Consider the following 24,578-nt stretch of genomic DNA (forward strand, 5'->3'; position numbering starts at 1 on the left):
AGAAATTAAATTTCCTTTTATTTTTTTCTTTTTTCTTTCCTTTTTTTTTTCTGTGCTAAAGGAGATGCCAAGATTTTCTTGGGATATGGAGCTGGAAGTGTAGTTGAGTCTTTGTTACAACTGACACAAAACTCTCAGCTGAATATGTGGTCTTGTGGATTTCTTATAATACTGAGACATAAATCCCATAATAAATTACTTGCATTCAGAAAATGGGTCCCGTGTAGGACCATTGCCCTACCTAGAGATTCTAAACTTACATGAAATTTCTATTGCAACAGCATGTCCTGCCTAACATCAAAAGTACCACAGAGGTGAGAGAGAGGCAGTGGCAGCAAGGCCAGTCATACCCATTGAAAGAACAGCTGTCCTTACTGAAAAACAATATACCATTGTCCTTTGCAAGCCCCCCTGGCAGCAGCGACAACAAAGCCAGCAATAGCATAGATTAAGCATTAAAAAAAGGGTCTTATGCAGACTATCAGCTTCTTTCAAGTCACTTCTCTCACTTAAGTTCTCACACATTCTCTTGTGGACATCTTAAGATAGGACTTTCCGAGTGGAAAAACTTACATCAGCACTGCTGAAAAATGCGGGTTGGACGTGTTCACCCTCTTTACTTGCACTTTCTACTTAAAACAGTGAAGGGGAGGCCTGTGAATCAGTGGGCTATAGTACAAGAGTTCTGAGAAGTTGCCTATATGGAGTGTTCCCAGGCAGCATACATTTAATATGGGAGATTAATCAGTGAACCTTTGCCATATGCTTTGCTAAAACTGCATTTTTCTGTAGAAAATACAGAATTTCTAGCATTTTGCAGAATATGTCATAATTTGTATTCCTGAGGCAGTTGTGGAAGCTGTGGATACCCTGTCCCTGAAAGCGTTCAAGGCAAGGTTGGATGGATCTTAGAAAAACCTGATCTAGTGGAAGGTGTCCCTCTCCATAGCAGGGAGCTTGGAACTAGATGAACTTTAAGGTCCTTCCAATCCAAACCATTCTATGATGCTATGAAAATGAGGACATAGAATTAATTTCTGTTGTTATAGAAAATGAATTAATTTAATAAAATTCATAGAGTTCATTTTATGTTAGTATAGAAAATACCTTTCTATAAATTAATATCAGTCTTAATTCTTTTCCTCATTTCAGTTCATTCTTCCCAGTCTATAGAAATTTTAAAATTCATAGACAATTACTTGGATCAGGAAAATTGTGTCCAACTGCAGCAGTCTGCTCATAGAATGACCTTGTATTTCTGTGTGCCCTGAAGAACCAGCAGCTTTGGGTGGGAGTTTTAGCTGTGCAAGGAATGCCAGATCAGGACCTGTATGACAGTCAGGAATCTGTGGAGTACAGTAAATGATATATATGTGTTTGCTGCTTCAGAGCTGTAGTAAATTTTCAGCTCTCAGCCGAGATTGTTTCCTCCCCCTCACTCCCAGTTGTTTACCTAAATAATCTGCTAAGGAAAGGAGGCAGTTTGGTCTCCACGCAGCTTGGCTGGCTTTCATTTCAAGCCATATCTCATTAATGAAACAATGTCAAACTTAAATAGCTTGATTAACAGCTAAGGAGATTCAAGGCTTTTTTTTTTCCTTTTTTCACAGAGTTTTGGCATTTACTGGCCTTTTTTCTTTAATGCGAGGTATTAGTATTTTGATGGAGATTGCATATTTATTTTAAATAAAACTAGCGTGAATTAGTTTACACTTCTGATGTTTGATAGGGAAGCTTGAATTTGCCTTTTCCATCTCCCATTGTTCATCTCTGCTTTAATAATTTTTTCTCTGTTCTGTGTATGAACTCTCAGTTATCAAGGCTGCATGTCAAAAATTTGTAGATGAAAAGGAAGCACCTCTGGCATTTGAGGTGATAGCACGTGTTTACCTAAGCGCCAGTCACTGGCATCTTGATGAGCTCAGCTGCAGGTAGCTGGTTGTTTGAAATAATGCATCACTGGGAGTAAGTCTCACTTTGATTTTTGATCTGTTTCTTTTCCTGCAGATCTCCTTTTTCCAATTGACATTGCTCTAGTCAAGAGAGAGCATGACTTTCTGGACAGAGATGCTATTGAGGCGTTATGCAGGTAGGTGAATAAAAATCACACTGCATTTTGAAACAAATCCCTTCCTATGTAATAGAAAGTACCTGGAAAAAGCACCCAAAAAAAGCACACAAAAGTATTTGGTTTTCATTAAAATACTTTATTGGGTTAAGTAATGTTTGGGGATCTTATTTAAAAGAAAGTTGGGAGGAGAGTGGCAGGAATCTTTGTGAAGGGGATTTCAGAGGCATATTTTTTTCTTGTACCTCTTTGTTTGCTTTCTTTCCTAATTCCCAAGTTAGGCATGTGAAAGCAGAACTGTGCTGGCTATAGCCATCAGCACGTACAACTGCAGCACCAATTCCCACACAGGAACTGGGTTTTGGAAGCAGTATCAGCAAAGCAATGCTGGTGCACTCCATCACTCTCCTTTCTTACCTTGGTGGACAGCTGTGTATACAAACACAATGCTGGGTGTATAAACAAAGTGCTCTATATGCAAACCCTCATGCTGGCCTCAGTGCATTGCCCTGTAACCTGGGTATGGCTGGAAGGGATAATGTAGGGGAATCTATTAGTTTATCACTACTCCAAAGACGGGTCTGCCCTCAGCCACATGCTCACATTAACTCATCTTTGTTGTTTTGTGGGCTCCTTCCACAAACCAGTTCAACTGGACTGGCTCTCCCCACAGAAAGGTCTTGATAGTCCTTTTCCGGGTTAGTAAATTAAATCAATCAAAAACCATAATGAAGTTCACAGTTGATGTGAAGAATGGGACAGGACCCCACAGCCAGCTGTAGGAGGAGACGGGATAGGTAGAGAAAAAGAGGGAGCAAGACTTGCTGGCATGTGGCAGGGTGTTTTTTACAGAGCTACAACCTCAGCATCACCAGTTTGGTCATAAAAGCAGTCGCATGTCCCATCTGGCATCATCTAACATTAATCCATCCATCATTTACCTCCTCTAGTGCGAGTCCACAATCTTAAATGGCAAAAGAAAAAAGCTTTAACTTCTCATATCTCCTATTACCTATAAATAAGTGCAGCTTTATGGCTCTGCCCTTCCGTATGGCAGCTTTCCAAACTGCCTACAAAATGAATGCTTTTGGATACTACATGCACGGTGTGTGGAACTCTAAATGTCAGTAATTCTAATGAATTACAAAACCCTTTTAAGAACAGCTTTAAGTTTATAGTGTTCTCATGCCATCGCTGCCATACTTGGAAGGGAAAGAGAGGGACTGGAATTTAAAGTTCTTCAGAAATATTTACAGGATTTTCAAACCAAGAAAACAGATTTGTTGTCCAGTCATTAGGAGGGGAAGAATCTCATTAATGTTAAATTCATGCAAGATGTGCCTTACTCAAATGTGGAACACCTATTCCATCGGTATTTAAATATGATGCGTTGGTCTGCTTATTTGTGTGCTCTGGAACTTGTGAAGTCATTGAACAGAAAGTACAGCAATGCAAATAAATGCTGATTCTCTGAAGCATGGTCTTCCCTCGCCAGGAAAACAGAATACAGTCAGGCCAGCAGATTTTGCTTTTGGTGCTCTCCTCCAAGAATACTTTTTAACCTGGGATTAATTAATTGTGCAGGGGAAAAAACATATTGGATTGTTTCTCACTGATGAAAATAGTAACATGCACTTTGTATCGCTACGAGACAAAGATTTTAAAGGTTGAACTGTATCATTCTGAAGCCTGTGGCTTATGCATCAGATTTATCTTTTACAAAATAACTTTAAAACTGACACTGAAGTATATCCAGAATCATTCAGATCCCACCTCAAAATAAAATTGAAGTAATTCAGTTAGCCATCTCAGATGTCTCACTTTGGCCTTTTACCGTGTGTGTTAACCAAAAGCAGTACATTGTCACAACATTTCCACCTTTCAATTTTTTTTTCCACACCTCTGTGTTTAATTTTTCAAAGCTCATTAAAAACTGTGGAGAAGCAGAGAGTTTGGAATGCTGCCTTCCTGCCTGCAGTCTGAGTTTATTTTGACTCATGCCACAGTGTGTAAACAGTAAAGGGGTTTACTCAGTAAAGGCTTTGAGCAGTTTCACAACCCTAAGTCTATCGCTGTTTCTTGATTGAAAATCAGAATACTTTGGGAGTTATTTGCACTTTCAGCACAGAGCTAAGTGAACATTGTACACAGTGGATGGTAACAAAATAGTAAGAGGTCTGTGCTGAGAATCTGCTTTTCTGTGTAACAGCCAGTATTTCCCAGAAGTTCTAATTACCTTGTTGTGATAACTTATGTGAAAGAATTGTTTTAAAAAGACTGTAAAAATGGTGGGGCAGGGATTTCTTTTTTAAGTTTGAAGCATTTTAAATGATAGCTTACATCTGAACAGTATTGTTAACTATTATTTAATAATCTTGCTAATGTAAGCAGGAAAATTAAGTGAACTTTAACCCACCCCATTATGTTTTTAAAGGAAAATTTTCAAGTGAAAAGTGGGTTGAGACTTGAACTACAGAGATAGCATATGACACTCAGTAAGAGATGGTTAAGAATTGCCATTTAGTGATCTTACCATGAAATGTAGGATTAAAAATGTAAGAGTGATGACCGTATTTTAATTTTCTTGGATGCTTTCTTTAGTGACTGTGCAAACCAGTGCTGGCCTTGGTTTCATAAAACTTCATGATTAATGACTGTGAATTTATCTCCAGTGGATAACTGGATGCATCATGTGCTGATGAAACCAAGTACTGAAACATGCTTATCCTAGAGGTTGTTGCTAAGTACAAAATACATAGCAAGCAACGATGGAAATCCTTTTAAATCTCCTTATGCATGGCTAGGAATCTGTTTCACTATATATGCAAGAGGTTTATTAAATCCTTTATCATCAGGACTTCTCATCCAAGAAAGTGGTTGTAATGTATTCACTGTTTGTATCATTTGGTCTGTGGAGAGCTGGCCTCCACATGCAGACGAAGCCCAGGAGCCAGAGTAGAGGCAGTCCACTGTGACAAGAAGGCTCTTGTATGACAGTTAGTTACACGTATAATGGAACTGGACTTTGCTGTGTCAGTGGAATTATGAATTTAAGTCCATCAAGAGAATATTTTAAACTTTAAAGCTAGAACACACAGTTCCTCAAATTCAAAATTGTAATTTAAAATACTTAAATCCAATATTCTGCTTTGCTGATACTTTATTTGGGTGCATGGGGTGAGAACTTCTGTTAATGAGAACATAATTAATTACCTGGTGTTATACCAAACATAGAATGACTAGTACCTAGTTTAAAAAACACTTCACGTCATAAACCCACATAGTGAGTTTTTCATAGTGAGTGTCTTGTTCAGGCTGCCTCTCTTAAAAGAAGTTCAGGCTAAACTAGTTTGGCCATTTCTGAGAAGACTACTAAAAATGCTTCATTTGCTTATTTCTGGGAGAAGCTCCAGTGCCCCATGCTTTGGGTGCAGCAGGTTCAGGCTGCATAATGGCCACTCAGGGCTGATATGGGCTGACTTGGGGTCTGGGACGGAGAGGCAGGTCCTGCTGCCTTGATCACCCTCAAGAGGAAGGGATTTGCAGAGTTGGGGTGAAAGAGAATGAGAACCGAGGTAGGAGTCCATGAGAGTGAGGAAAAGTCATGTCTTGGAGACAGAATGCTCCATGGGAGTAAGATAACATCTGGATGTGAAGATGTATAGAGAGGGCTGACTCAAAGTCATTTCTCTAAATGATGGGAAAGAATATTATCTAGTCATCCAGACAGTCTTCTAGAGAGTGGCCAGGGTAGGAGACATAGTCAGAATGGAGCCTGAGCCAGCCAGGCTGTAACTGCTGTCTGCAGCAATCCTGCCCCGTCCCTCTGTCTCCCATCTGGTCTTCAGGAAGGTGTCACTGAGACAGGTTTGGGCAGAAAAAGACAGACCTAAAGAATGAGGAGGTCTGCTGACTGTCAGTAAGTAAACTTATACCTGGGAGTGGAGTTAACAAAGGGGAAGGTCCAGACCCAGAAGAGAAAACTGTGGTTTATTAACTGGCATCAATTTGATGAGATCTGTAGAAAATGGATATGTGCTTATAGACTTAAAAAGTATTGCAAAGCGTATGTGAAGGTTAATGACAGTTGTATAGGTAAATCTCATCCTGACAAACCAAACTGTCAGCTTAGATTTTAAGACACACTAATGTGTTTGGAAGGCAATTTTGCATATTGTACTGTATTTTCAGTGGTATGTAGTTCGAGGACCTTGGCACTCCTGAATTTGAGCAGAAGTTGAAGCAGGATGTGTGATGTATGTAATGGAAGTTGCAAACCTGATGCAATTGTTGCAGACCATTTAAATTTTAAAAGGGAAACTGGTTTTGAGATGCATCCATGTCAAATATGTAACAGAGACTTTATTTGCCTCACTGCTATTGAATTTAACCTCACTCATTGGGGGTTGCCTTATCTTGCCTTTATACTAATTTTTGTGAGCCAGGAATTTTTTTTAAATACCCTCTGTGAAAATAAAGGTCTTTGCTCTGCCCTTTTCCACCTATTTCAGGGGTTTTAGTTGAGTAGGAGAGAAGTCTGGGGATGTAATCTTTGTGAAATCAGAGATTGTCTTTATTAGTGGTCAGACAGGCTGGAGCTAGATAAAGCCTGATCCAGGGATTCAGTGGTAACTTCTCTCTGCATAAGTCAAAGGTTGCAACACTGTGAAATTTGTAAATTATTACACAATATAGAACTGAAACCAGTCTAATATTTCTTGGTCTTGAGGTCCAGGACTTTGAGAGGAGAATGTGTTTATAGAAGAGAGGGAGGCAGCTTTCTGATTCTTGTGTGGCCTCTTAAAAAAAAACCAAACAGTTTTGTGTCTAGCATGTAGATGGGACATTCACCCTTCACCCGCACCATAAATACAATTCTTCTGAAATCACTGGACTTGTGCATGTACCCACCAGCTGCAGCCTGCAGGACTGAGCCTTTTGCCTTCCAAATTCAGAGCAAAGATGAAATCTGGATAAAAAAGAGAGATCTGGATAACTTCTCTAACCTGCCACTGCCCTGCTATTTGACCCATGGCAATTCTTCCTGTTTCTCTTCTTCTCTGCTGTGTTGTGGCTGGGTCTAATTATAGATCAAACTGCCTTTTCTTTTTTGCTTCATGACCTGCAGCGAAAGCATCAGTAGCAGCTTTCCCATTTTCTTTGATGGCTTCAGGATCAAGCCCTGTGTAAATACCATCTGCAGCCAATCCTGTGCATAAAAGGCAAGGGAAAAGAGAAGAAACTTGTAATTCTCCCTCTGCACATATTTTCTACATCCAAGTACAAGTTTCATGAATCTGAGAAAATTCATTTGAAGCAATAGACATGTCAGCATTTCTTTTCTTTTTTAGTTTTTCAAAACTGCAGATACAGGCTCTTCTTTGCCTTTTGCTCAAATGAATTTGTATGTGAAAATTACACAACTTCCTTTGGAATGAATTAGGCTTTTTAAAGCTCAGCTTTGCTTCTGTTGAATTTGGGCTGTGGTCCAGTTTAATGAAAGGGGCAGCCCTACTCTTTTGCCTCCTCCCTGCACACACTACTCTTCATGCAGCTCAGGGTACTGACCCAGAGGAAATTCAACTCCAAGAAATATTGAAATATTGGTTTTCAGCTCAGTTAGTCTTCTCATCCTACCCACAGTACAGCCTCATGAGCAGAAGTATTGACACAGGACTAAACTATCACTTCCATGAAGCTGCTGCTTCAGTTTTTCTCCGTTCTGCATTGTGCCCAGCCTGTTTCTTCTCTTTGCCTTGCCATAGCACTGGCAGTTCTCTAACCACACTTTACCAGTACAGATTTTAGTTGAACCACATCCTTGGAACAGTTCTTGGGAAGGCAAGGATGTGGAGAAGAGCAGGAGACCATGGCAGCCTGCACTTAGCTGAGCCTAACCTGCCTTGGAGCTGTGTCACAAATAGCACCGGATTTTGATGTGTTTTAAGTTGCCTGTGCTCAGTCCTGCACTCTGAGTGACTGCGGAAGAGAGGAGAAGAAAGATAATTTTTTTGGTTGTTTTAGGGATACCTAGGAGATAACCACATTAGCTCACTGAGGAATAGAGGAATGCTCATATGTATTCATATAGTACTTCAAGATATGTGTTCAGACTGCTGTCACATTTTACAAAGAAGCTGCTGCAGCAATTTATTTTTGTTTAAATTTTAGTCCTTCCAAAAAATATTTTTATATATGAAAGAAACTTTCAGTTTAGGAAGCAAAAATTGGGTCTGTATTCTGGTTGAGTTTTTTTTTTTAAACTGACAAGTGGTCTTGTCTCAGGACTGTATTGAAAGTAATCATTGTTCAAAAGCAAAATAGACATCTAGTAAGTGGAAAATAAATTTTCATCTGGGAAGTTTCAGCTTATAAAGTACAATTTTAAAGCAGCCTGCTTTTTTAATATAGTCCCATGTTGACAGTGTCAAACTGGAAGACTTTTCTGTTATTTTTAGTCTGTCAAGGTTGAGTGTTTCAGATGTCTGCTATTTAGAACAAATGTAATGATTACAATTTGTAGGATGTGATGTACTTCTCAATTTAGTCCAAGTTTCCATTACCTTCTCTTTACTTTGGTTCAGGTAATTGTGGCAAATGATTGTCCTTCTGTCCCTCTGAAGTTAGAGTACAGCCAAATGTAATGAGTTAATAGTTAAGTAAATTAGGGCTCTAATTGAAACTCTGCTTGTGGCTATTTGTATGCAGAGCAGTTTGGGGACAGCCTTCACAAAAGCTTTGAACTGGAATAGCCTGTGTCAAAACACTGGAGTATTCTCTTAATATGGTTTTCTTTGCTCTTTGCAGGCGCTTAAATACTTTAAACAAATGTGCAGTGATGAAACTAGAAATTAGTCCCCACAGGAAAAGGGTAAGTTCATTTAATTCTTCTGTTACAGCACTATGTGTTAATAAAACTGAAAAAAAAAAAAAAAACCAGACCAAAATCGTATAGCAGATTGTTTAGCTTTGGTTTAGGATTACACCTGAGTAGAATCTAGTAAGGACACAAAAATGGAAATGGAAAAAAATGGAAATGGAAAGTAATTTTTTTCTAGTAATGGAAAAAAAAAAACAAAAACAAAAAAAACACCTACCAAAACTGCTTACGTCTCTTTTTATGTTCTCACTGAGTGAAGAGTGCAAGGCTTGGCAATGGGTAAAGGTTGTCTAGCAAACTTTTCCCTGGGATGCAGCTTCCAGTGTGAAAGGCACTGGACTTCTCTGCCAGTGAGGTTGTAGATGTTGATGCCTATTGCCTGCACTCAGGCAGGTATTTATAGAGTAGGCTTGATGGCCACAGTGAACTGACCTTTATGTTAGACCATCATCTTGGATGTCATCTTCAGTTTTGGTTCTCTGCCATCATTTTAGAGTTGTACTATTTTATTATGATGTAGACAGGATCAGACTGTGTAGACTGTGCTTGGCCTGCAAAGGAGAGGATTAGGCACATTGCTTCCTTTCCAATATATTTTCTGAATACACCAGCTACCTTTTCAGAAAGTTTACATGTTTCCAGGGAGCTCAGCAGGAATTAAGTGTTTCCTGAATCTTCAAGATTCCTGTGGAGAAGGGTGAGAAATAAGAGAGCATCTACTGTAATTTCAGTAAGGTAGTGCCGACTTGCTAATAAGGTACCACTCAGTAGCTGTCTTAAAACTATGTGTGTGTCCTAGGAGGGATCAGTAATTGATACCGTCCCCTGGGATATGACAACTGCAGATAAAGATGACTGAGTTAAGGCAATACAATGCTGCCCTACCCCTAACAAGAATGCATACAAATGCTCTGAGGTTGTTTACCAGGAATTAATCCCCTCTTTCCCTATCTGTTTGAGGTATGTTGGAAGGAGCATCCAAGCTCTCCAGAAGATAACACTCTGAGGCAGCATATGTAGGAACTCCTTAAAAGTAGGGGCAGACAGCTGGATTGCCATTTATGACCACCAGAAGATTTCTCATCCTTTTTCCTGAGCCCTGTTAACAGTGTTAGTGTTAGAGGTTAGACCAGACCTGATTTCAGCTCCAAACCTCAGATCTTCCAGAGTCTGGGTGTTAGCTTTTGTTTCAGTCCTTCCTGAGTTTCATTCACCACCCTTGTTCTGGCAGATGGACTTGGGGCCTTCCTTTCGTTATTGATGTCAATAAAATCAATACTCAGCTTTTAAAGCTTTTTAACACGAGGGAAGAATTGTGCTGACAGAAACACGTTTCTTTATATTTCCACTGACTTCTTTGCAAATTAAAATTACTTCTCCTTTTTTTCTTCCAATCAATCTCATTCACCCCCAAACCATCATTATTATCCACTGGCAGTTTCAGATCACTTTTTTCCTGCTGAAAACTTTAATAAGCAAGCCAGAATTCTTGCATTTTCATCTGAGTCGTGGACAAAAGTAGTTTGCAGTAGTTAGGAGGCAAAGAAAATTATGCTTGCTCTGTGTCTCATATGTATGTGGTCATAAGAAATAAATACAGTATTTCACTTATTTTCCTGAGCTGATGAAATGTCCTATAAAAAGAAAAAAGTAAAAGTAGGAGATAATCAGGATTTGAAGTATACATACATAAACTACTTGAAATATGAATAATTTACTTGTTTTTCAAAGAATGAATGTTTGTAGTCTTGGCACACAAATAGTTACAGTTTGGGGCATGCATATGTGTTTGTTTTTAAATTAAAGCAAGTTAAACAAATGAAGTGAAATTCATGGAGCTGGGTGGCAATTAGTGTTTCTTACTCTAAACACCAAAGATTATTTTGTGGTTTCATGGTGTCATATTAAAATATCTTCATTGGTTTTATTCCTCCAACATGAAACTTTCCATATATTTGGAAGACCAAATAGGTCAGGATCATTCCCTTTCAGTATTTAGATGAAAAGATTGTAGGCGTAATTGATGTATGTGTAATTGTACTCTAAGCATTACTCATACATCAAACATGTTATTTACAATTTACTTACGTGCTACACTGTCAGTGAGCTCTTGCTGCTCACTATCTACGAGTGTTAAAGTTTGCCTGAAGCTAGACTGAAGTAGAGAATTCACAGAACATTCTTAAAATGTTAGCTGCTAGCCTGTGGGAGGAAGAGTGGACCAGGTAGGAGCCTGGAGCCATCACACTCTAGCAGTGCAGGAGCTCTTTTGCTGTCTCATTAGTCACAATGAGGAGGCTGTTCAGAGTTCCCAAATGGGTAAGGAATTAAGCCACTAAAATTCAGAATGTATGAGAAACATCTCGTAATTGCAAAGAGGAGTATAAACATATAGCCACTATCAACAAAGTGTAGCTTTGGAGAGAGTCCAGAGGGACCCCAACCCCTGACTGACTCCAGTTTAAAATGTTATGCATGCCAGGAATTTCCATTGATGTGAGGGCTATCCACTGTGACCAATTAATTAAGTCTATGGATACAGGGTTTTTTAAAATAGAACAATTTGAAGTAGATTGTGTTGTTTGTTTCTTTTTATGAAGGATATATCTTTAGCATTTAAAAACAGTTTAAATATATTGCCTGTACCATGTTATCTTTTCCCATGACAGGCTTTATGGCCTAATCTTCCTCTCTCTCCTTGAAGTAAAAGACTGTTTTCACTTTAAATTCAGTGAGAACAAGGTCATGCTTAAAAGAGTTTAGTGGACATTGTATTAAAATGCAACCGCCTTTGCTGTTTGAGCAGTTTGCAAGCAATACTTTCAGCGTTCTTCTTTGCAGAGTGAAGATTCAGATGAAGATGAACCTTGTGCAATAAGTGGCAAATGGACTTTTCAGAGGGACAGCAAGAGGTGGTCGAGGCTTGAAGAGTTTGATGTCTTCCCTCCAAAACCGGACTTGAATATCCCGTCCCCAGAAGCTCCTCACCTGACGAACGCAGCAAGCCGGGAGAGTGTGCTCACAGACCTCAGTGAACGCCAGGAGGTGGCTTCTATTCTGAGCATCAGCAGCACCAGCAGCCACCAGCCAACCCTGCAGAGCGAGGCATCTACCACCAGGACAAACTCGGTAGTGAGCGTCTGTTCATCGAGCAATTTTGTAGCCAACGATGACTCATTCAGCAGCCTGCCCTCGCCCAGGGAACTGAATAGCTTCAGCTTCAACACAAAAGCCAACGAGAAGAATGCCAAGTCCAAAACAAAGAGCCTGCTGAAGAGAATGGAGAGTCTTAAAATCAAGAGTTCTCACCATGGCAAGAGCAAAGCTCCTTCAAAGCTTGGCCTAATTATTAGCGGGCCAATCCTGCAGGAGGGCATGGATGAAGATAAACTGAAACAACTTAACTGCGTGGAGATTTCCACCCTCAACGGCAATCACATCAACTTCCCTATGGTACGAAAGAGGAGCGTCTCCAATTCCACGCAGACCAGCAGCAGCAGTAGTCAGTCTGAGACGAGCAGTGCTGTCAGCACACCCAGTCCTGTCACACGAACACGCAGCCTCAGTGCCTACAACAAAAGGGTGGGCATGTACCTGGAAGGCTTTGACCCCTTCAATCAGTCAACGTTCAGCGATGTGATTGAGCAGAACTTCAAGAACCGGGGCAGTTTTGCAGAAGACACCGTGTTTTTTATTCCTGAGGATCATAAGCCTGGCACTTTTCCCAAAGCGCTCTCCAATGGCAACTTCTCCCCTACAGAAAGCAACACTTCTGTGAACTGGAGGACGGGGAGTTTCCATGGACATGGCCACCTCACCCTCCAGAGGGAGAACAGTGGCGACAGCTCCAAAGAGCTAGGCATGGGAAAAAGGCGCAACTCCTCCAGTTCAATGAGCAGCCGCCTGAGTATTTACGACAATGTGCCAGGTTCAATCCTGTATTCCAGTACAAGTGATCTGGCCGACCTCGAAAATGAAGACATATTCCCAGAACTAGACGACATCCTATACCACGTCAAAGGGATGCAGAGGATAGTGAACCAGTGGTCAGAGAAGTTCTCAGATGAAGGGGATTCTGACTCAGCACTCGACTCCATCTCCCCATGTCCTTCCTCGCCAAAGCAGATTCACCTTGATGTAGATAATGATCGAAGAACACCAAGTGACCTCGACAGCACAGGGAATTCACTGAATGAAACGGAAGACCCCACAGGGATCCAGGACAGGAGAGACTCTGGGGTTGGTGCATCACTGACACGTTCCAGCAGGTGAGATCACAAGCGTAAGGATTTGGGGTGCCATGGGGAGGTCCCCTTCAGCCCGAGCAGCTCTATAGTAGCTGCACCACACTTACTTAAGATTTAGTAGAAGCTGTGGCTGTTCAAGCACACATGTGCTGTTCCATTGTTTCCTAAAACCGTTATGGGCAAGAGAAATGTTTGGGCAAGACTTTGTGGTTCCTACAATTCATAGCTGTATGTTTGTAGGTTCAGCCTGAGTTGTCATTGAAAAAGCAATGTTAACACAGTTTTGGGGCATAATAATTCTTCAAACTAAAATGGTGCATAGGAGGGGAGGGCCATCAAGTAGGATTAAACACTTTTTAAGTTGGCTAGGAGAACCAAGAGTAAGTATGTTCTGGTTTGTGTCAGTGTGTAATAAAAGCCTTGACTTTTAGACTGTTTCAAAAAATTGCATTTTTCAGTAGCAGGCTGTTTCTAATAGCATACTAGGGCACTAAATCTGTGGGGAAAATGAGGCTTGATTACTTTCTTTTGATGACTGTAGCACAGTGGGGGACTGGGGGAGTTCCAGTGGCCTCCAGATTCTGCTGGGAGTTTTACCATGACTGTGTTTTGTATTGTGAGTAGTACAAGGATTTTAATTCTTTCTAGCTGTGTTTCCAGATTTCTTTTAAAAGTAATGCAAATCATTTACTCATCTACAGCTGCTTTTATAAATAATACCTATAGAAGCACAGAGTTCCTATTTGATATGTCTTAAAAATTCATGCCATTTTTTCTTAGTGGAGTTTTTTGATTCCCGCTGCCCTAATACTGAAAGGACTTTGGGAGAAGGGTGTTGGAGCCCTTGGAGAATATATGCTAGGGCAAGGTTGTGTAGCTAGCACTGAGCTGTGGGTCAGCTCAGAGTGCACATTCCCATGTGAAGCACCTGCCCATGCTGCATCACACCAGGAGAGGCAGAGACGCCGCTGGCTGATGCCTGTGAAATCTCAGAAGAATGCAGCCGCCAAGGGCAGGGATGTCAGCACTACATTTGCGTTAATTCCTGCACGTGTCTTGCGGAGACATTTCAGTAACCTGCCCATTCTCTGTCTCCCATCTTCTCCACAGACACAAGCTAAGGTGGCACAGCTTCCAGAGTTCCCACCGGCCCAGCCTCAGCTCGGCTTCACTGCAGATCAGCTGCCAGTCCGTGGCACAGATGAACCTGCTGCAGAAGTACTCTCTCCTGAAGCTGACTGCTCTCCTGGAGAAGTACACACCTTCCAACAAGCATGGTTTCAGCTGGTAAGGACACAGTGCTGTGTATAGATAGCCCGACTGTGCAAGCATGACAGTTGTGCCTGTCCCAGGCAACGTTTGGAAAGATGTAATGCATCCGTCCAATCCCTCTTTTTCCATATTTGAACTTCTTCCTCCAGCCTGTGCTGACAGTGATTTACGGCTTCCTAACATGGGGCTAAAATCACCAACCCTTTACGTAAGTGTAATTGTATTAGGCTTCAGAGATGTGTTTATGGGGACATGTGAGAGAACCAAAGCAATGAAGTACAGACCAGCTTTCAGAAGAGGAAGATGTTCAGTATCTATAGCAAAAGAAGGACCACTTCTTTATTGAGGCAGTTAGCAAGCAGTGGCACAAATTGCAACCAATATTAATAGGCTCACTTTTCTTCAGTTATTCTTAAATATTTGCATTATTTCCTTTACCTAATTATGTAATTAAACAATGTAAATTCCTCTTAATTCTAGTATCTAGTGGTAATAGCCAAAATTTTGTTTTCCCTTTTTAAGGCACTATAAATCAATTAGCAATGTAGAAAGGTTGGGAGAACCATGGAGTTTTTTGTAGGCAGCAATTTCTGGTGTGGCCAGGTGTTTGTAACCCAGTTGAATATTTTTTTTGTCAAAAAGAATGAAATAGAAAGCTCTTTTATTATTGTATCTGCAGTACAGCCTGTGTAACCTTCAGGATGCAAAGGACGCAAATAAAATTTTTCTTGTCCCTACCACAGGCCAGCCTCCTCCCTTCCCCAAGAGTCATAGAGAGTATTTAGCTTCAGCATCAAAGTACCTCCTGTTCAAAGGCTGTTATTATGTCAGTCTTTCTAAATACAGAAGTTGTTTGTTCTGAAAGACAGAAATAAGTATTGACCAGTTATCCCTGCATGCTTCAGATTCTCAGTGGAGATCGCAATGTGTTTTTTCACATTCCATTGGCATGTTTTTTGACAAAGCAAGTATTATTCATACATGTATCAATAATGCCCTAAACTTAACTATATGGCAATACAAATTGGTTCTGTTTTACTGTGTAACAGATTAGTCAGCTGTAAATCCAATGCACTGTTTTTATAGCTGTACTGCAAGTTGAAATGTTAAATGACTCCCTGTTTTCAGTGCTACTGTGTCGTATTAGTTGTTACACTGGACATTAGCTTTCTTCCCTGTTTAGGAAAATGACCTCAATATTTTCACATTTTAGTGCCCTTTTTTCCCCTTTATAAAACCAATACTCTGGGGAACACAGGGGTAAATCATTCCTTTGTGTTTAGCAACTTTTCCCTTGGAGTCATAAGCAGATGGAAAGGCCTCTCAATGAAACTGGAGTGGGAGGTGGGGGTAACAAAAGTCACTGGCTGACAAGGAGGGGGGTCCCTCAAAGGGGTTGTTTATAGAGCTGAAGTTTTTAGCTGACAAACTCAAATGTATTACATCAGTTTCCTGCTGTTCTGCACACTGGTGGGTGGTGGACCCAGTTTGAGGACTTTGCAGAACAAGTAGTTGACATACAAAAGCTCATTGTTCACATGCCCATCTTTCCTGAAACCTAAAGAAGCAGTGTTATAAGGGGTCACTGACCGCAAGATTTATTTTGACTCTTTTGCAATTCAATCTGGCCCCTGCAGTTTTACCCTGTAGCTTTCGTCCTCCTAATATTGATGGAGTAGCACCACATTAATACTTAGAGGCAGCATACTGCCCCAAATGTCAAGCCTTTCTCTTAGAGAAACTCTTGTTTTCTTTCCTCTCACCCTTTCCAGCCCTGAGTGGATTAACTAATTTATCCTGTCACTATTGTTCATGTTACAAAAGTGTTTCACTTATTTTCACTTAATTTCCAAATTACTGGAAATACAGAAGATAAATAATCAACAGAGGTTTAATTTAATGTGTCATTCCCTTTGCTTCTTAAATAGGGCAGTACCAAAGTTTATGAAAAGAATAAAGGTGCCAGACTACAAAGACCGAAATGTGTTTGGAGTACCACTGCAAGTGAATGTGCAGCGCACGGGGCAGCCTCTTCCCCAGAGCATCCAGCAAGCCATGCGGTACCTCCGCAACCACTGTCTGGATCAGGTGTGTTTGGTTATTCTCCTGTTTCACATGCATGCACCCCCCAAAGCCCAGCTTTCCACTAATTTCTATTGTTCCTGGGTCAGACTGAAAAAAGTAGACTCAACTCAGGACAAAATAGATAATGCGTGGAAAGCTTTCCACAAAATTAGAGCCCATATGTAAGAAGCTAAAGAGCATGCTTACATTTCAGATTTTCTAGATTCCTTATAAATGTGTTTACTTTTATACGTGTATTTAGGTTGGACTGTTTAGGAAATCTGGAGTGAAATCAAGAATTCAGGCTTTGCGTCAGATGAATGAGAGTTCCACAGACAGTGTCAACTACGAAGGCCAGTCTGCCTATGATGTAGCAGACATGTTAAAGCAGTTCTTCCGTGATCTCCCTGAGCCTCTTATGACCAACAAACTCTCTGAGACCTTCTTACAAATATACCAGTGTAAGTAGTGAGATTCTACAGCAGATAACAAGTGGTCATTTGTGTAGCAAGGGTGGAACTTTGTGACGCTGCTGTGCTGGGCCCTACACGTATTTCTTATGTTGGTCTTTGCCTTTCTCCAGTAACCATTCCAGTTCAGGCTGCCTCTAACGAATGGACTTTTTTGTATTGTAGTTTTATAACAATTTATAATACAAGTTCGTTTTAATTTCACCTTTCTAACTCAGGAACAAATATAAATCCTTCATCACTTGCTCTAAATTCTCTTCTTTTGTTTGAGCATACTTGGTATTATGGTTTGGAAATAAGCCACATCTAATGTGGCTAAGTAGACGAGCAGAGCAAACAGACTTTGGGGTTTTAAGGGGATTGGCACAGCTACCAAAAATTTTTATTTTCTTATAGTTCATTTTCTGCTATCCTTCACTCAGCTGTTTAAAAACAACCTCTAAGTGGTAAGCTTTTCTGTTACTGACTTGTAACTACTTTACAGATAAGTACTATAAAGTTTTCAGAGTAAATCACATAAAAAATTATTTTATCAATGCTTGTGAAAAGAAATAAATACAGAAAGGTTACAGGAATTTCCATCAGTGCTCCATAGGTGGAGATGATGTTTTAAAGTATCATACAGACCATTTTTTCAGTGCAAGCATTTTTGTGTGTGTGTTTGGATTCCCAAACAGGTTTAGGGAGAAAATTAATCAGACTCTCCACTTCCATGCATATTAAACAGCAGCTCTGTGGGTTTAGAGCCAAAAAAGTTTGACAGAGCATTGCAGAGTTTCTGTTCCTTTCCTTTTGCAGGTGGTAGGTCTGAGGAATTCCCAGAGGTGGTCGGGAAGTATTATCTTTGTGTAAAGCAAAGAGCCTTAAAACAGCTGTAAATTTGGCTTCCCTGCAAAGGGAAAAAATTTCCCTTTGCTTTGGTGCTATGCACCAGGCTGCACACTGGAATGCACGTGGCTTAAATGTGCTTTGAGCTGATTGAGAGGAGAGCATGGAAAACAGTAGATTTTTGCTTAAAGCTGCTTTCTAAACTCACCTGCTAGTCTTACAAAGTTGCTGAAGCCTAAAGCAAATGCCAATGAAGTATCTGGGTAGCACCATGTGTATTATGAGACATGCAGTGAGGGTCGTAGGCTGCTAATGATGATACAAATGCTCGAGGACTCAGACTCTGATGTTGTCTTCAGAGGTGGCTTATTGGAAATCCCTTTATAAGAAGCAGATCTGGTCTGGGTTATTTCATTTTTTGTTCCTTTCAAGTTTGGAGGAGAAAGCTTTATATAAAGACACATCAAACCTTTCCAATGGCTGTTTGTTGTTCGTAACCAAGGAGCTGTTTAATGGTATGGGGCTTCACAGCGTGGACTTTCTTTTTCCACCGCATGACTTTGAATGATCTGCTCAATAAAGTAACTCTCTCTGGTCGGTAAAGCACTTCCTGGATGTTTTATGACATCACTGTTGAAAAGGTTTGCTAGCTAATTTATTTAATTTACCTATTCTAAAATGCATTCATGTTTTAAATTTTTTTGCAAGCCAGAGAACTTCTAAATTGGCTGGACTATGTTTGTTCATTCCTTGCCTGAATCCAGGCTTCTGTCCTTTTAGTGCATCTGCGGGAGCATGTAGCTGCTGAAGCTAAATCTAAAATTAACTCTGGCCTAGGCACTGCTTCTTGCTTGCATTTCTTGTGAGGCAGGAAATAGCTGAGGGTAGTTAAACCAGTGGGTTAAAAAACATTCCTTCATGTTTCCTACAAATGGTATGCATCCTGAAGGAAATCACTTCAAACTCGAGTCAAATATTTGAAGCTGGAGTTTGCTTTGGGATGTATTCATGCTGTGTGTGTGGAAAATCAATGGGCTGATGAGAGAATTACTAATATTATGCAGATGTGCCAAAGGATCAGCGTCTCCAGGCTATCAAGGCTGCCATTATGCTTTTACCTGATGAGAACAGGGAGGTCCTCCAGATTCTTCTCTATTTCCTGAGTGATGTCACAGCTGCAGTAAAGGAAAACCAGATGACACCAACAAACCTGGCTGTCTGCTTAGCACCTTCCCTCTTCCACTTGAACACTCTCAAAAGAGAGAATTCTTCCCCAAGGTACGTTTTTGGGAGCAGGGCTCGCTGCTGCTGGTCCCATAGCACAGCTGGCAGTGATGTGCAGCAGGCACAGTCTGGGATTGATCCTGCCAGCTGTGAGCACCTCAGAGAGCACTGGCTGCAGAATGGTTATGGGATCTTACCTTTTGTTGGAGATTTGTTAAAATATAAACAAGCTCATAAGAAGGAAAAAATATGTGAGTGGGGGGTGGGGGGGGTGGTTTCCAAAGAAAAGGCCTAGAAGGAGTAGCAGAAGAAGTTGGCAACACCATGCCAATGTTTGGTACCGGGCAGCACTGCTCTAAATCACCAGCAGATGTGGGAATCGTTCTGTTTTCTTCCCAAACATGTCTCTTGCTCTGCAACAAATAACTGGATTTGTGTATGTGTGTGCTCTTTTCCCCGTGAAGGGTGATGCAGAGGAAACCAAGCCTGGGCAAACCCGATCAAAAGGACCTAAATGAAAATCTGGCTGCAACCCAAGGGCTAGCTCATATGATTGCTGAGTGCAAGAAACTCTTTCAGGTAAGACACCTGTTTACAAAGCTGATGGGTGGAATATTGATTGAGGTGTCTTAGACCTGCTGTATAATGAAAAGCTAAGAACGTCTCTTTATTTTAGTGACATTTAACAGATGACAAATAGCTTTTTAAAAACCTTTGCTTCCTGATCTCTGGGCATACATGAATTACAAGTGGTGCCAGAAGGGAAGAGAGTTCTTTTGTTGGCACTGGTGCTCTCAAGTCAGGAGGCAGTTGTGGGGTTTGGCACATTTTTGCTGCATCTAAGCTGCATTTGGAATACATTTTCAAATTTTTATTGTGCAGCCATGAGGGTCTGTGGACCTCAGCTCTAATTACAAAGCAAGAAGCTATTTCCAGGAATTTCAGTGCTCATTTTATACTTAAATTCCTGAGAGTTGGCAAGACAGGCCACAAAAGCATCCTGGAACGTAACACTGTCAAACCATAGGTTGAAGGATCTGTTGGAATTAAAGCATGCTCCCTCTAGGGCCTGTGATGGAGAACCAGACAAGTAGAGTCCTGGTTTTCCTCACTGTCATCAAATCTTTTCAGAGCCCTCAACTGAAGGCGTGCCTGTCTCTTTTCTTGCAGCTGACAATGTTCCCTTCTTCCTTCAGTTTACAGGATAAACTGTGCTGTGGGAATGTATCTGGTTGTGTAGTAAAGGGGGATACTCCACAGAATAAAATAAGACACCTCATAAAAGAGAGACTAATTTGAGTTAAATCAAAGTCACAAAATTAATTTTGGCATTTCTTCATACTGGGTGCTAGACATAGACAAAACTAACATACACACATCCCTGTGGCTATTGAGCTGCTAGACTAATGCAGTGATCTGGGGAGAGAGCTGCAAGAGGATGATTCCACCCTTGTAACCTGACACATACACATGCCATCATAGACAAAACTAACATACACACGTCCCTGTGGCTATTGAGCTGCTAGACTAATGCAGTGATCTGGGGAGAGAGCTGCAAGAGGATGATTCCACCCTTGTCACCCCTCAGATACCAGAAGAAATGAGCAGGGGTCGGAACTCGTACACGGAGCAGGACCTGCGTCCCCTCAGCCTGGAGGAGCTCCGGGGCAGCAGCAGCAACACTGAGCCCTCTGACTACCACTGCTACCTCCAGGACTGCGTGGATGACTTGCTCAAGGAGATGAAGGAGAAGTTTAAAGGCTGGGTCAGCTGCTCCACATCAGAACAAGCAGACCTGGCATACAAGAAGGTATCCACCCTGCCACTCACACCACAGCTCTGGGGTTTAGCTCACTTGTGACATTACAGAAGGCTCAGTACACATCTTTACTTTGCAGATAGATACTAGGGAAAAAGTCTTGATCTTGTGATGCAGTTGCACACCATATAGAAACACCATGTCTTTCAGCAGTAGTTTGCCAACATGCACTGATTTGTTTTCTTCTGTTTATCCAGCCCAGGAATGTTCACCGTATTGAATTTACACGCCTTCACTCACACAGGCAAAGCCTTAACAAGCTGAGTCACTATACAGAGAGTAGGAAAGAAATTTTTCATTCCTGATCTTGTACAGCTCAGAACTAACAGATGGAGAAGTGTTTCAATAAGATTCTTAAAAAAATAAACTTGAAAAAGAAAGTATAAGGGAGAGTAAAATTAAGGACTCTGCTACTTTTCCCCAGGTGTGTGAAGGTCCCCCACTCCGATTATGGAAAACTACCATTGAAATCTCAGCTACACCAGAGGATGTTTTAAATCGTTTACTTAAAGAGCAGCATCTTTGGGATGAAGATCTTATAGAGTCCAAAGTAATTGAGCCTTTGGATAGCCAGACAGATATATACCAGTATGTCCAGAACAGCATGGCACCTCAGCCAGCCAGGGACTTCGTAGTCTTAAGGTAAGACATTCATATGCAATGATGTTTATATCCTACACAAATGGCAACCTTGCTTATTTCTTTATCATATCAGCTATATTGGTAAAAATTTATTCGTGTCTCATTTAAATTCTTATTAAATGTTTGACTTACTGTTTGTCAAATAAAAGATTTTTTGTTTTCTGCTTTTTTCTTAGGACATGGAGAACAAACTTCCCCAAGGGAGCCTGTGTGCTTCTAGCAACCTCAGTGGACCACGAGCGGGCTCCTGTGGCAGGTGTTAGAGTCAATGTGCTCCTGTCGAGGTATCTGATTGAGCCCTGCGGGTCAGGAAAATCCAAACTTACCTACATGTGCAGAATTGATTTAAGGTAGGAAATTCCATTTTGTCCTTTGGACGTGGTAACTTCTCTTGTATAGCTTCAGTGTGGTCAGTGGAAAACTTGGATGGTTCAACAGATGTTAGCTTGGCCAGTAGTACACCCTTCCAAAGGCAAGCACACAGGTCTCTCAGATGTCACAGAAAGTCGGCTTCAGTGCACCTCTGGCAGCAGTAGTTTGTTGCATTAGAAGCCTGAAGGATGTGCTCCACCATCCCTATCAATATACAACCCCACCTTTCCTCTAATAGTCATATTGGATGCAAGGACATGTTAATTTTAATGCTAAGCTAGTAAAGAAGACCAGGTTGTCACAAAACTTTCCATCACTTTTCCTTACTGCGGCTAACTTGCAGTTGAGGAAATCTATATGCTAGTGGGGTTGAGCTGCCCAGTAAACAGTACTAAGGAGATTTCCTAGTCAGGGATTTAACCAGCTACATACAGATTTGATTGTGACTAAGAAAATACGTACAAAATCACTAGTACCTTCCTCATCATTACTTTTTCCTCCACACAACAGGGGCCACATGCCAGACTGGTACTGCAAGTCTTTCGGACACTTGTGTGCATCAGAAGTTGTTAAGATACGAGACTCTTTCAGTCAGCAGAGTCCTGAGAGCAAGGAACTAAAATCCAGGTGACTACTGAAGAGGAACAGCCATGCGCTCCCCACCTCAGCAACACAGACATTACCCAAAACTGAGACTTGCACGCTGCAGACCAGACCTGTGTTCCACCTGCAAGTCGTGTCATGGAGGGATGGCAGCGTGAGAACTTGACTGTGAGCATTACTATAGGACTGTGGCCATACCATACACTTTAAAGCTGCTTCCTGTCTGTGTAAGGTCTATAGTGTAGGCCTCGACTGGAATACATAGGAGAACTGTGCAAAAAATAAAAATCTTTTAAAAAAATATCCTATTAGATGGTAATTGCTTCTGAGAAGCAAATTTCTTTAAATGCAAAATATATTATGAAATATGGTGAAGGCTCATCATTCCCATGTGAAATACTTAGCTTTATGTACATACTCATGTCATTTTATTTGTAGTGCATTGAGGGACTGGTGTATCCACTGGAATAGTTGGTACTCTTCAATGTGTTCTCACTGAGATAAGCAGAGAAAGGTTTGCACAGAGATTAAAGTGTGAATGAGTGTGTTAATGGTTGAAAGGATAGAAGAAGTTGAATTTGAAATGTGTCTGGTACACTGATAGGCAACCAGAATGGATTTTAGTATGTTGGATACAGTTCAACCTAGAATGGGACTCCCCTGTGGACCAGGAGTAGCCATCCTTCGAATGTGCTAGTTCTGCCTTTTGCTCAGCTCTAAACTTGTTGAAAACCCTAAGCAGATGTTACAAGAGGCTTGCTTCAGCTACTGTCCACTCCTTATCCAGATGATCTTTTAGGAGTGATGAGCGATTCTATAGCAAATTTAAGTAAATACACTTTTGAGCAACGTAGCAGCTTAGAAATGAAATATCTGCAATGGTGAGGAGAGCCAATAACATCAGTTGTTATAAAACAAAAATGTCCATTAATTTTATTTCTACCTGCGTTATCTATAGGTGTTTTAATGAGCTTTTATATATTTTATTGTATTCTAATGGCTCAAGAGGAAAAAAGTCAACACTGGAGTTGTGGTGCCAGGAGGTGGCAGGACTCCTGCAGTAGCAGCTGGGGTGACTTGGCTAGGGAAAGTCACACAAACTCCTTCTCTTACTCACCCCCACCTTTGCCTGTTTTCCTGAAAGCTGCATGTTACCATGAACAGAACCTGCATGTGAGCAGTTTGGAGGTTACATTTGGAGGCAGAAAGGAGGGTGCAGTTTTGTCTTCAGTTTTGTTGTGTTTTAAACCCTTTGGGATATTCGCCCCTTCTTGAGAATCAACTTACATGAACTGTAGGAAGTCCTGAGGTCCTCTGGAAAGATGTCTTTCTGTAGGTTTTACTGTAAAGGTAAAGATTTGCTTCCAAGGTGCAGTATTAAGTGATAAATGTATTTTGTGGCTAGGGTATGAATGAGTTGCAAGATGGAATCTTGACTGAGACTTTTTTTACCATTGTCAGTATTATTTTAAGCTTTTTTGATGAAGATTTTTTTTATAAATGGCAAATAATGTAGTACTTCCTGTAACAATGTTCCTCGTGAGTAGGAAAACCTTGTATATTCTTCTACATCAAACACTTTTGAATTTGTAAAATTGTATGTTGTACATACCATTCTATTGTAAACATGTATACTTGCCCACAGTGTACTGTCAAACATAGATTAAGCATGATAAAGATTATTTAAAATATACCTGTATTTATACCTCAGATATTCTTTTTGGGTTTTTGTACCTCAAGTATGTTTTCTATTGTAAATGTGCTTTACATGAGTATGATCTACGCGAGAGAAAGGAAAATGTTTAACTTGCTATAGATGTCTGTACAGAATATACTCAATAAGTGCACTATTAAATGTTTAAAATTGGATATTCATAATGAGTTTTATTTTATTTTGCATTCTTCTTTCCACTCTCATACCAAGAGGAGGAGGTGTTTTTCTTACTTCTGGTTCTTTACCTACTACAGCCAACAGCTGAGCCACCCCTGCCCTCTCACAGGCTGATATTTATAGTGTTGTTAAAGGCAGGTACCAAAGTTTTCTTTCTTTCTTCAAAGTTTTTGGAAGACAGGACATCACAATGACAGA

The 24,578-nt window shown here is 40.7% G+C and overlaps 1 protein-coding gene across 7 annotated transcripts in view; it reads left to right on the forward strand.

The window, feature by feature from the left end:
- The window catches only part of DLC1 (DLC1 Rho GTPase activating protein), a 244,253-nt gene extending 219,889 nt beyond the window's left edge, over window positions 1-24,364 (forward strand). For all 7 annotated transcript variants that reach the window (XM_039698935.1, XM_039698937.1, XM_039698934.1 and 4 more), the window contains 12 exons: window positions 2,008-2,089; window positions 8,876-8,939; window positions 11,790-13,216; window positions 14,306-14,482; window positions 16,396-16,555; window positions 16,794-16,992; window positions 18,894-19,107; window positions 19,518-19,632; window positions 20,642-20,863; window positions 21,297-21,514; window positions 21,691-21,864; window positions 22,397-24,364. In XM_039698935.1, coding sequence (XP_039554869.1) covers window positions 2,008-2,089; window positions 8,876-8,939; window positions 11,790-13,216; window positions 14,306-14,482; window positions 16,396-16,555; window positions 16,794-16,992; window positions 18,894-19,107; window positions 19,518-19,632; window positions 20,642-20,863; window positions 21,297-21,514; window positions 21,691-21,864; window positions 22,397-22,517 — 3,173 coding nt within the window. In that variant the 3' untranslated portion in view covers window positions 22,518-24,364. The remainder of the gene's footprint in view (window positions 1-2,007; window positions 2,090-8,875; window positions 8,940-11,789; window positions 13,217-14,305; window positions 14,483-16,395; window positions 16,556-16,793; window positions 16,993-18,893; window positions 19,108-19,517; window positions 19,633-20,641; window positions 20,864-21,296; window positions 21,515-21,690; window positions 21,865-22,396) is intronic.
- Window positions 24,365-24,578: the final 214 nt, after the last annotated feature.

This window comes from Passer montanus, unplaced genomic scaffold, assembly GCF_014805655.1.
Source record: "Passer montanus isolate IOZ18808 unplaced genomic scaffold, ASM1480565v1 scaffold13, whole genome shotgun sequence".
NCBI classification, from domain to species: Eukaryota; Metazoa; Chordata; class Aves; order Passeriformes; family Passeridae; genus Passer; species Passer montanus.